We start from the raw sequence: 12,648 nt of genomic DNA on the forward strand, positions 1-12,648 counted from the left end.
ATCATCAGAGATTTGTGCTCTGCTGCATTTGTGAGTATTATAATTTTACATATCAGATACGAGATTATAAGTACACTGTGGGGGCGGGGGGGAGGTGCTACATCCAGTGGTACTCAGGGATCACTCCTGGCAGGGCTGGGGGTTGGTGGGAGTACCCTTTTTTTTAAGATTTGGACCAGAATGATAGTATAATGGGGGTGGCACTTGCCTTGCACTCGTCTGACAGGTTCGACCCCCCAGAACCACATAAGGCCCTCTGGGCACTGCTGGTGTGGCCTGTAACCAAAAGAGAAGAACTATTGGCCTTGCAGTGAGTCGGGAACCCCAATAGACGGAGGGTGGCAGGGCTTCCGGAGAAGCATCTCTGGCCCTGAAGTGTCGCTGAGGAAGGTGCAGACCTATCCGTGGGGGCTAGGGTAGGCACCCTCCACTTCTGCCTTTCAATGTTTATTTCCTAGCCACTGTCTTACCTGGATTGGCCCAAACCAGGGTTTTCTCACTGTAGGAACTACAGTGAGTTTTGGGCTGGAGAGAGTCTGGCAGGGTATACGACACGGCTGACCCAGGTTTCGCAGCTAGCACCTCATAGGGTTCCCTGAGCCCCTCCAGGAGTGATCCCTGAGCACAAAGCCAGGACTCAACCCTGGGAACCTCTGGGTGTGAGTCGCACCAAAAATACAAAAATACAAAAAAAAGAATGAGTTTCCTGATTGTTTCTTCTCCAAATCCTCAGCACAGGTTTTGAGATACCCCCACCCCTTGCAAAACACGTAGTAAATAAAATTGTGGTCGACAGCAATCACAGAGAGGAAACCCGGGTGATGGTTTCCGGACCTCAGAAAACGTGGACCAGCCACTACGGGGCTGAGAGCAGGGACAGGCTTGGCGGGATAAAGAAGCACCAATAAGACGGAGGAGGGGCCTCCGGGGGGCTTTGCACCAGAACAACTGGGATCCGTCCCAGACACCGCATAGCCCCGCACACACCATCACCTGCCTCCCGGCTCCCGGACAAATGAGTTACACCAAGAACTTGCACACAGCTGCCACCATTACTCAGGCAGGTTTGTTCCCCACTCCAGGCTCACAGGGGCCTGGACCTTTGATGTAAAGGTCAGGCCCTCTGCCTTAGCAGAGAGAAAATCTTCAGGCACACTGCTCAAGTGTGCCCCGGGGGTCAGGAATTGGGGGTTGGAAGTTGCTCCCCCGGAAGGAAAAGATGAGCACTTCCGGGTCACGCATCCACCACCTTCCCCCATGCCCTGCAATCATCCCACCTGCCCCGATCACTGGGCCCCAGCCCTTCTGCAGAAGAGTTTCCGCAGGGCCCCCTTGATGTCCCGGTTCCTCAGGCTGTAGATAAAGGGGTTCAGCATGGGGGTGACCACCGTGTACATCACCGAAGCCACCGACCCCTTTCTGGACGGGTGGGCCGTCCCGGACGTGAGGTAGACGCCCAGGCCAGCACCGTAGAACAGGGAGATGATGGACAGGTGGGAGCTGCAGGTGGAGAAGGCTTTGTACTTGCCCTGGGCCGAGGCGATGCCCAGGATGGAGGAGATGATTTTCGTGTAAGAGTAGAGGATGCCGATCAGGGGGATGATGCCCATGAGGCCCGTGATGAAGTACTGCACGATGTCATTGATGAAGGTGTCATTGCAGGCCAACTTGAGGAGCTGGGCGAGCTCGCAGAAGAAATGCGGGATTTCCACGTCTCTGCAGAAAGACAGCCTGAGCGCCAGCAAGCTCTGGAAGATAAAGTAGGCCAGGCAGAATAACCAGGAGGCCAGCAGCAGCAGGCCGCAGAGCCGGGGGTTCATGATGACCGTGTAGTGCAGGGGGTGGCAGATGGCCACGAAGCGGTCATAGGCCATGATGGTCAGCAGCAGGTCATCGAGGCCCGCGAAGATCATGAAGAAGAACATCTGCGTGAGGCAGCCCTCGTAGCTGATGGTCCTGTCGTGCGTCTGGAGGTTGGCCAGCATCTTGGGGACGGTGGTGGAGGTGAAGCAGATGTCGGTGAGGGACAGGTTGGAGAGGAAGAAGTACATGGGCGTGTGCAGGTGCGGGTCCGAGAGGATGGCCGCGATGATGAGCAGGTTGCCCGTGACGCAGACCACGTACATGTAGAGGAAGAGGCCGAACAGCAGGGGCTGCAGGTCCGAGTCTTCGGAAAGTCCCAGAAGGATGAATTTTACAGTGCCCGTGTGATTCTCGGCTTCCATAGGACTGGTGGGAGGCAAGAATGAGGCAGGATGATGATGAGATGGATGTACGCAATTTCTCCCCGCAACCCCTAAAGCCTTGTATTTATCTGTAGCACTGTATCACTGTCATCCCGTTGCTCATCGATTTGCTTGAGCGGGCACCAGTAACATCTCCATTGTGAGACTTGTTGTTACTGTTTTTGGCATATCAAATACGCCACAGGGAGCTTGCCAGGCTTTGCCATGTGGGCAAGATACTCTCTGTAGTTTGCTGGGTTCTCCGAGATGGACAGAGGAATCGAACCCAGGTCAGCCGTGTACAAGGCAAACGCCCTACCTACTGTGCTATCACTCCAGCCCCCATATTGATCTATGGGTTTATATTTCCTTTGCAGGATTTTTTTGTTTTAATCTCTCTTCAGAAATTCTTTCCCTCTCCCTCTCCCTCTTCCTCCCTCCTCTCTCTGTCTCTCTCTGTCTCTGTCTCTCTCTCTCTTTCTCTCTCTCTCACCACCCCCGACAGCTACTGTTCCTGCATCTGAAAGACCCCATACTCCAAGGCCAGATGGCACAATGGGGAGGGTGTTTGCCTTGTGCATGGGCGAGCTGAGTTCGATCCCCGGCACCCCAGAGGGTCCCCTAAGCCCCGCCAAGAAGGATCCCTGAGCACAGAGCCAGGAGTCAGCCCTGAGCATTGCCAGGTGTAACCAAAGAATTGACTTCTGTAGCTGGTCTCCTTGAGACCCCTGGGGATGTGTAGACATCCGCTTCTGGGACATTAAGAACCCAACGATGCTTCCATGCCCTTGGACCACTCAGCAGAATCTTGAGACAATTTCCTGGCTCCAATGACTTACCCAGGAAAATATTGTCTGGACATTTCATAGGCAAGAAGTTGAGAAATGAAAACAAAGGGAAGTAGCCACAGAAATAAGTCAGGGTTCTCGGGCCAAAAAGAAACAGCAGGAAGGGCCAGAGCAGTAGTCCTGTGGGGAGAGCGTTGGCCTTGCATGTTGCATGCACCCGACCCGGGTTCGATCTCCAGCATCGTATAGGGTCCTCTGAGCACCACCAGGAGTAATCCCTGAGTGTTGGAGGCCGAAACCTTGGGAAAGAAAACTTGGCCATTCCCTAAACAAAGATTAGCCACCAGGATATTATGAAAATATATGCGTCACAAGATAATAGCTGAACCGTTACAGAGACAGACATCCTGTGCTGGGGACAAAAAAAGCACAGACAAATCATGCTCTGGCCCCTTATGTCCCCTTACACAAATACCCCTCGTGACCCCCTCCGGACCCCTGTTCCTGCCTGCCCTACAGCCTATATATTTTGTGCTTCTGCCTTCAATAAACGAGACCTTGACAACATCTCCTTGCTTGGTCTCCCTCTTCTTTCTCGCCCTTGCTCTTTCAGGTAGCGCCTCTTCAGGCCCTGAATAACTTGGTCCCGAGGGACGGGACACCTGAACATCACTGGGCGTGACCCCCCCAAAAAAAAACGAAAACCAGGAGAGGGTGCTGGAGTGATAGTACAGCAGAGAGGGCATTTGCCTCACACAGCTTTGTTCCCTGGCATCCCATGGAGTCCTCACAGCCCACTAGGAGTGACCCCTGAGTAAGGAGTAGACCCTGAGCACCGCTGAGGGTGACCCCAAACCAAAAGGGAGTGAAAAAGCGAGATGGGGGTGTGTTTGTATGTGTGTGTCTGTGAATGTGTGTGTGCGCATTTATTTTTCATTTTATTATTGCTTTGGGGGCCATATCTGAAATGAAAGAACAGGATGTTGTGTGTGTAGACATTATTTTTTATTTTCTTATGATTTTGGTTCGGGGGTCATATCCGGTGGTCCTTGGGGGACTGTGCAGTGCTGGGCACTGAACCCAGAACCTTCCCCCACCTCCCAGCAGAAAGAGATCAATTCTATGGGCTGGCCTCCCCCTCACCCTGGGACAGACACAGCAGGAGAGAAGTAGGTGGTCTTCAGGAGACCTGGGGGACCCAACATGCTATCGCAGGTTGAGCCCAAATATCTGAGACTAGGGGAGCCCAGGGGTGTCACTCCTCTCTGGCAGCCGGAGAAGAAACCCGTTTCCTGACCCACAGCGCGACTGTCCCCTGCTCAGCCTTTGGGTCTATGCGGGCCTTCAGCTGATGAGACAAGACCCACCCAAACTGGGGGAGCCGCGCCCGCTGAATCAGCTTCCCATGGGAATCTTACCCACAAATGTTCATCTCACACTGGGAGGGTCACACCTTATTGTGCTCAGGGCTTTACTCCCGGCTCTGTGTTCAGGGATCACTCCTGGCCGGGCTCAGGGGATTGTCCAGGGATGCTGGGAATTGAGCCTGGGTAGGCTGCCTGCAAGGCAAGCACCCTCCTGCTCTCCCATCCCTCCCCCTCCCCAAAGACATTCTTCTCTTTCCTCCCTGACCATCTGCAAGGGCCCATGTGCATGGTGCCAACCAATCCCCGCTGCAAGGAGCGTGCACTGAAGGATGTCCCCGCTAAGGCACGGAAATGTCACAATTGGTGGGACAGCAAATTACTCGTCTTGTTCAGACATCAGTGAATTGGGAACAAAATGGGAGTTGATCAAGAGTATTTTACCCTAACAGGGACATCCTTGGGTAAATTCTCAAAGCTCTGAATTAAAGTTTCCTGGGCTGATTCGTGGCTCTGCACTCAGGAATTACTCCTGGTGATGCTCAGGGGATCATAAGGGATGTCGGGGATCAAACCCTGGTCGGTTGTATGCAAGGCAAGTGCGCTCCCCGCTGTGCCATAGCTCCAGCCCCCTCAGACATTCATTTCTCCGAGGCAGACTGAGTTCCAGCCCGGTACAGATGGAGACAGGATTTTATTCCCTTGCCTGAGCCCAGAAAATATGACCCTTCAGATATTTGGGAGTGAGGACCAGCTCCTACAAAGTGAGGGCAGCCTGAGTCTCAGACACAGACTAACAGTGTGGGGCTGGCAGGATGCCCATGTCATGAGAGCCTCCTCCCAACGATCCATCTGACTGTCCCCAGGACCACACTAAAATGGATCCATTGAGGTCTCTGGATTCTGCCCCCCACCCTTTTCCCAGAAAAGGGGTAGTTACTAGGTAGTTGCCCCGACGTGGGCGTCTCTGTTGCTCAGTGGTAGTACAGGGGAGATGAGGCAAGGGTACAAACATTCTTCTAGAAGGGAAAGCTGGGAGGAAGGAGGTGGGGGAATGTGCAAACAGGAAGACTGAGGGAGGGGCGGCCAGGACACAATGAAGCAAGGGAAGTCAGTGAGACAGAGAGAAGAGAATACAGGCACAGTGAAGCTCAGACAGCCCTGGCCAGAGCCAGGGACTCTCACTGTATTTATCTGGTTTTGTTTGCAAGGGCAGGGATGGAACCAGCAGCCTCACACAGGTGAAGCAAATGCTCTAACCACTGAACCACCTTCCCGGCCCCAGCTCTTACTAGGATTTTAGGTACTTTCCTCTCTCGACATCCCTATCTATATGCCCAGAAAGCCTGTGAATAAAAGTTATTCCCCCCCTCTTACCTCTTGGCCACAGCACTCTCCAAGGTCGTACTAGGGCATCAGAATGAGATTTCTGATTTCTGGGGCCTCCGATCTCGGCTGTCCCCAACGGAGGGCAGATAAGAACAGGGGCGCAGGAAGGCGGCGCTTAGAATGCAGCGGGCCTGGCCCCCAGGGCCTCTCCTCCTGGTCCAAGATAGGCGAGGCAGAGAAAAGGAGCTCAGGGGGTTTGATGGAGGGCCAAATCCCCTCGCTTCTCATTAAGCAAATTGCTGTTTGGGTTGTTTCTGGGGAGCCGTGTTCCCCACTTGGAGGCTCAGGGGAGCGATCGTGGCACAGATCAGCCCCTGGGAGCCGCTCAGTCTCCCCCTCCCTCCTCAGGATCTTTGGCACCAGCCCCCACCAGTCCCAAACTCCATGGGACGTTTTATCCCTAAAACATAACTCACTGTCCCTTTGGTGTGCCCCCCACCCCAGCAACGCCAACCTCCCTGAAGGGAAATCTCACCAGCTTTGCAGATCTCTCCCTCCTCTAAAGATTTAGAAATATCTTTGGACATGTTTCTTGGTAGTCTAAGCCAAGTCTTCTTTTAAAATAATTTTTATTTATTTATTTTTAGTTTGGGGGCCACACCCAGCGGTGCTCAAAGTTGACTCCTGGCTCTGTGCTCAGGGGTCACTCCTAATGGACTCAGGGGATCAGGGATGCAGGAGATTAAGCCCAGCTTGGCTGCGTGCAAAGCAAGGTAGTATCACTTGGACCCCCCATTTTTTTTTTGCTTTTTGGGTCACACCAGGCGATGCACAGGGGTTACTCCTGGCTTTGCACTCAGGAATTACTCCTGGCGGTGCCCAGGGGACCATATGGGATGCTGGGAATCGAACTCGGGTCGGCCACGTGCAAGGCAAATGCCCTACCTGCTATGCTATTGCTCCAGCCCCTCGGACCCCTTTTTTAAAAAATAAAAAAATTATGATAATTCAGGTAATATGGCGATGATGGTATTGGAGTACCTGGTATTGATGGGCAAAGTTACGGTTTCCAAGGAGCCCGGGACCCGCCCCTTACATCACTTCCAGCCTGACCCTCCTTCCAGCCCACCCCTCTCGCTGTTATTTGTTGATTGACAGTTATGGGCTTATGGTCGACTGTTGCCTCCTGAGCACTAACCCTGAGCTCCAACCCAACACCTAAGCTCCCGTGTTATTTCCAGGCAATGTAATCAGTTGTTCTTCTTCCGGGCCTCCCAGTCCTGCCCTCACAGGCAGATCTGGGGCCGTTTATCTGGGACTCTTATCTGCTGAAACCGTGCATGCCCTTGGCTGTCCCTCGGGATGCCACAGATGGTGACCGCCTCCTGCACTTGACCCTCTGCTCATCCAAGTTGCTAGAAAATGCCTGGCTTTCTTTTTTTTATTTCTTTTTGTTATTACAGATGGGGGCTCCCCTGGCAGTGCTCAGGGTTTACTATTGTCTCTGTGCTCAGGACTTACTTCTGGCTCCTGGCATAGGGGACCGTAAGAGACGTCAGTGATCCCACCTAGGTTGGCCACATGCACGGCTGCAGCCCTGCTGTATTAACTCTGGGTCTATGAACTCTCAGACTTAGACATGATATTTTCCTTGTGTTTGGCCAGGGCTTTCTTGCACACGACCCCTTTGCATCCACAAAATGCAACATGGGTGACATGGCTGGACAGGACTGTAAACAAGAGCTGACAAAAGTTCTCGGGTATATGACCCTCTAGGGTTCAAATTAATTTGGGGTCCGTGCTCTTCAGGAACTTTGTGGTCAGTTATTTTTGTCACACTCCACATTCATTTAGGGGGCCCTGGAGCGGGTCGTGAGTCAGATGTGACTACAGTAACATGACTAAAATATTCATCAGTGATTTGCAACTGCCCATCTGTGGAGTATCGGTGCTGGCCAGCAGGTGTGGACGGGTTGAAAAGAGCTGGTCTATATTGCCTGGGTTAGAACTTCTGGTCCATGGACCAGCAGACAGCCGAGGCTCTGATTCACAGATGGTAGAACGTTGGTTGGCATTTTATGGTTCTGCCGAATGCCCCTCTTGGGAAAATAAAATCGCTCAGTCCTCCCAACGTGGAGGATAAAAAAACCTCACGAGGGAATGGACAGTTGGTCCAATGAGAACAAAGTTTTGGGATTTGGTGATAGATCAAGGGTTCTCAATGAGATGGGATTTGGGGTGGGAGCAAGGCAAAAGAGACAGACGGGGAGAAAGAAAAAAATCACTTTGATGGACTAGTAGATAGATTTGAGGCCTCACTTGCATAGCAGGGAGGGGACCCCACGGTGTCACACATGCAAGGAATGTGCTCCACCCCAGAGACACGGCCTTGTTCCTGAGGACAGACTCCCGGGAAGGCAGGAGGGGTGTAAAGATCTGCTGGGGGTGGGGGTTAGGAGAGCAGGACAGGAGACAGAAAGTGGCCGGGTTTGGTTTTTATTTCAAGTCTGCTGGCTCACGTGGGTTAGGCACGTTTTCAACTCCTTCCATTAGAAATGATGATGAGTTTCCGAATAAAGTTGCTTATCAAAGTCCTCAGGGTAAGTAACCAACGTCACCCCTAAAAAAAGGTTCAGGGCTAGAGAGATAGTACAGGAGGAGGGGTGACATTTGGCTTGCATGCGGTGACCTGGTTTCAATCCCCAGTACCCCGACAGTGTCCATTGAGTAACAGCAGGAGTGATCCCTGAGTGCGGAGCCAGGAATAAGCCCTGAGCACCACCAGGTGTTGCAAAGAGGAGAGAAAGAAAGAGGAGGAGAGAAGAAGGGAGGGAAGGGAGGGAAGGAAGGAAGGAAGGAAGGAAGGAAGGAAGGAAGGAAGGAAGGAAGGAAGGAAGGAAGGAAGGAAGGAAGGAAGGAAGGAAGGAAGGAAGGAAGGAAGAAAGGAAGGAAGGAAGAGGGAGAGGGAGGGAGAAAGGGAGGGAGGGAGGGAGGGAGAAAGGGAGGGAGGAAGAGAGGGAGGGAGGGGAGGAGGGAGGGAAGGAGGGAGGGAAGGAGGGAGGGAGGGAGACAGTAAATTTGGATGGGTTGTATAGGGCTAATTCCTTCGAGCGTTGTTAAAGCAAGTAATAGGAAATGAACTGTTATATGCCTGCTAAGGAGGCAGGCTGGGGGGTGGGAGGGAACCTGGGGACACTAGGGAGGGGAAGGGGCCATGGGTGCTGGGATGGTGTTGAAACAGCCTGCCTAAAACACTCTCCTATGAACACCTTTGAAAATCATGGTGTCTTCATGAAAATAAATGTAAAATAAGATGTAAAAAAAATGAAATAAGAATAAGCACAGTAATAAAATTGGATGGGACTCGGGAGATCATTTCTGACTACGGCTTCCACGCTGGGAAAAGACCCGGATAAGGCATCAACCCGAGTCTCAGAGCCAAGACGGAACTGGGAGGGCACAGAGATACGAGCAGGGCTGGGGATGCTCCAAGACCCTTTCTTGGACTGCAGAAGGATCCCTGGGGTCCAGCCCCAGCACGGCCAGGTGCGGACCCCCCTGAAAAGAACCAAAGCCACGTGCAAATAAATAGCTTGTATGTCCCTCTGATCGCCTTGTCTGCCCATCTCTTCCAGTGCTTGCTTTCGCCTCCCCCGCTGCTGAGACAAGTCTGTCCCCTTGAAAGAGAGCACGAGCAGGAGCAGCTAAAGTTGGTCCATTTCCTTTCCTCAGGAGAGAGCGAAATTCCTGGCACAGAGCTGCCCTCACGCGGTCAGGAAGCCAGTTGCTTCCCCCCGGAAGGAAATGATGAGTGCTTCCGGGTTGCACGTCCAGCAGCCAGTGATGAGCGCTTCCGGGTCACCGTCCAGCAGCCCCACCTTCCCCCATGCCCTGCAATCGTCCCCTCTCCCCTCATCATTGGGCCCCAGCCCCTCTGCAGAAGAGTCTCCTCAGGGCCCCCTTCATGTCCCGGTTCCTCAGGCTGTAGATGAAGGGGTTCAGCATGGGGGCGACCACCGTGTACATCACCGAGGCCACCGACCCCTTTCTGGACGGGTGGGCCGCCCCGGATGTGAGGTAGACGCCCAGGCCAGCACCGTAGAACAGGGAGATGATGGACAGGTGGGAGCTGCAGGTGGAGAAGGCTTTGTACTTGCCCCGGGCCGAGGCGATGCCCAGGATAGAGGAGATGATTTTCGTGTAAGAGTAGAGGATGCCGATCAGGGGGATGACGCCCAGCAGGCCGGTGACGAAATACTGCACGATGTTATTGGCAAGGGTGTCGTTGCAGGCCAACCTGAGGAGCTGGGCGAGCTCGCAGAAGAAATGCGGGATTTCCACGTCCCCGCAGAAAGCGACCCGGAGCACCAGCAAGCTCTGCAGGAAAGAGTAGAGCAGACAGACGAGCCAGCAGCCCAGCAGCAGCAAGCCGCAGAGCCGGGGGTTCATGATGACCATGTAGTGCAGGGGGTGGCAGATGGCCACGAAGCGGTCATAGGCCATGATGGTCAGCAGCAGGTCATCGAGACCCGCGAAGATCATGAAGAAGAACATCTGCGTGAGGCAGCCCTCGTAGCTGATGGTCCTGTCGTGCGTCTGGAGGTTGGCCAGCATCTTGGGGACGGTGGTGGAGGTGAAGCAGATGTCGGTGAGGGACAGGTTGGAGAGGAAGAAGTACATGGGCGTGTGCAGGTGCGGGTCCGAGAGGATGGCCGCGATGATGAGCAGGTTGCCCGTGACGCAGACCACGTACATGTAGAGGAAGAGGCCGAACAGCAGGGGCTGCAGGTCCAAGTCTTCGGAAAGTCCCAGAAGGATGAAGGTTGCGATGCCCGTGCCGTTGTCAGCAGCCATGGCCGGTTATAACAGATGCCCCGTAGGAGACGCGAGTGAGGCGAACAGAAGGGGAAAGGACATGCAGGGGAAATCGGGTGGACACGCAGAGTGACCGTGCAGGAGCTTCCCCTCCAGCCCAGAGCCTCCTGGCGCGCTCTGCGGGGGAGTTGACGCCCTGGACGAGACACACAATCTCCCCAAGAATCCGCTCCCCCCGAGCTGCCCTCCCTCCTGCATGAAAGAGTCCTTCTTCGGGCGGTGCTGACAGTGAGAGCTGGAATCGATCCCTCTGGCCCAGAACTGAGTGCTGAAAGGAGGTAAAGGGATATGCATGAGACCCTTTCTGTAACGGCCGTGCAAATCACAATGCCAGGAAGGAAAATGAGAGACAGAGAGAAGGAAAGTGCCTGCCATAAAGACATGCTGTGGGGGGGGTTAGGTCGGGGGAGTGGCGGGGGGGGGGGGGCAGGGAGAAAACTAGGGACATTGGAGGAGGGAAATGTGCCTTGGTGAAGGGGCGGGTGTTGGAACACTGTAGGCGTGAGACTCCTTATGAACAACTTTGTAACTGCATCTCACAGAAATTTAATTAAAGAAAAAAAAGAGGAGCTTGAGTGACAGAGTGATAGCACAGCGGGTAGGGCATTTGCCTTGCACACAGCCGACCCAGGTTCGATTCCCAGCATCCCATATGGTACCCTGAGCACCTCCAGGATATAATTCCTGAGTGCAAAGCCAGGAGTAACCCCTGAGCATCGCCGGGTGTGACCCAAAAAGCAAAAAAAAAAAAAAAAATTAAAAAGAAAAGAAAAAAGACACCCCCTGTCCCTGTTCCCACCCCATGGGCAGGGGAATGTGTGTGTGTTGGGGAGAGGGGTCATGCTGTCTCTTTGGCATCATCCCTCACCCATGTACAACTCTTTTGAGTATCGCATAAGAAGTGACCGGTGCCCTTCTGGATTGCTTTCTGCCCTCTTTCCCATTTTGAGCCCCACCCCACCCCACCTCAGGAGGTCTAGGAAGGCAGATCATCAGGGCTTTGAGAACTGAGAACTGAGCGCCGGGTCTGTGTTTGAGCACGAGATTTTCTGTCTGCAGCTTGATTCCCAGGAGGGTGTGAGAACACGCACCCAGCCATTCCGCCACTCACTCTATTCCCGGGCCAGAGCCACAGCACAGCGGGGAGGGCCCTGGCCTGGCACGCGGCCAACCTGGGTTTGACCCCGACATCCCATAGGGTCCCCTGAACACTGCCAGGAGGATTCCTGAGTGCAGAGCCAGGAAGAAGCCCTGAGCATTGCAAGGTATGACCTCCAAATTAAAAAATCATAATGATTTTTCTATTATTGTCCCAATTAGCTCCTCCGCTTCTTTTTTAAAGTGGGTTTAAGTGTGATCTTTTCTTTTCCATGTGCTCAGGCAATCAGGACCTCAGTGGGTGAATTTCAGGGAGAGACAGAAAACCAGGGGCTGGAGTGATAGGACAACGAGGAGGGTATTTGCCTGCACGTGGCCGACCTGGGTTTGATCCCTGACATCCCACAGGGTTCCCCTGAGCACCTCCAGTAATAATTCCTGAGTGTAGAGCCAGGAGTAATGCCTGAACATTGTCGGGTGTAACCCAAAAAGACCAACAGAAATCCAGAAAGCAATCAAAACAAGAGATTTTTTATAAACAAGAGATATTTAGAGAGACAAGACATAGCCCCTTCCCTGTCCCCCCTAAAACAAAAAACAAACAAAAAAACAAACAAACAAAAAACAGTTTCTTGTTAGCTCAGAAGCCTGTCACTGAGAGGCCGTAGAAAGCAGAGAAATACTCTGAGACTAAAATCCCTTCTTCTATTCCTTTTTTTCTTTTTCTTTTTTAATTAAAAATTTTATGATAGAATGTTCCAACATCTGTCCCTTCGCCAGTGTACATTACTCACCACCAATGTCCCCAGCCCTCCAATCTTTTATTATTATTATTATTATTATTATTATTATTATTATTATTATTATTATTTGGCTTTTGTTTTTTTTGTTTTTTTTTTTTTGCTATCCTAATTTGGTGTGTGCAGGGCTGACTCCTGGTTCTGCACTCGGGGGTGACTCCGGTGGTGC

At 52.8% G+C, this 12,648-nt stretch overlaps 2 protein-coding genes across 2 annotated transcripts; both read right to left on the reverse strand.

Annotated features, from left to right (window-relative positions):
• Positions 1-154: 154 nt before the first annotated feature.
• LOC101545616 (olfactory receptor 7A17-like) lies at positions 155-3,495 on the reverse strand. Its single transcript, XM_055129406.1, has one exon. It carries the CDS (start codon positions 2,223-2,225, stop codon positions 1,287-1,289), a length of 939 nt encoding a protein of 312 aa, XP_054985381.1. The 5' UTR covers positions 2,226-3,495; the 3' UTR covers positions 155-1,286.
• A 6,126-nt stretch (positions 3,496-9,621) lies between these two features.
• Positions 9,622-10,560, reverse strand: LOC101545356 (olfactory receptor 7A10-like). Its single transcript, XM_004619530.2, has one exon. It carries the CDS (start codon positions 10,558-10,560, stop codon positions 9,622-9,624), a length of 939 nt encoding a protein of 312 aa, XP_004619587.2.
• Positions 10,561-12,648: the final 2,088 nt, after the last annotated feature.

This window comes from Sorex araneus, chromosome 2 (assembly GCF_027595985.1).
Source record: "Sorex araneus isolate mSorAra2 chromosome 2, mSorAra2.pri, whole genome shotgun sequence".
NCBI classification, from domain to species: Eukaryota; Metazoa; Chordata; class Mammalia; order Eulipotyphla; family Soricidae; genus Sorex; species Sorex araneus.

Coding starts and splice junctions, on each gene's coding strand:
- LOC101545616 (XM_055129406.1), bottom strand. CDS start 2,225: ATGGAAGCCGAGAATCACACGGGCACTGTAAAATTCATCCTTCTGGGA.
- LOC101545356 (XM_004619530.2), bottom strand. CDS start 10,560: ATGGCTGCTGACAACGGCACGGGCATCGCAACCTTCATCCTTCTGGGA.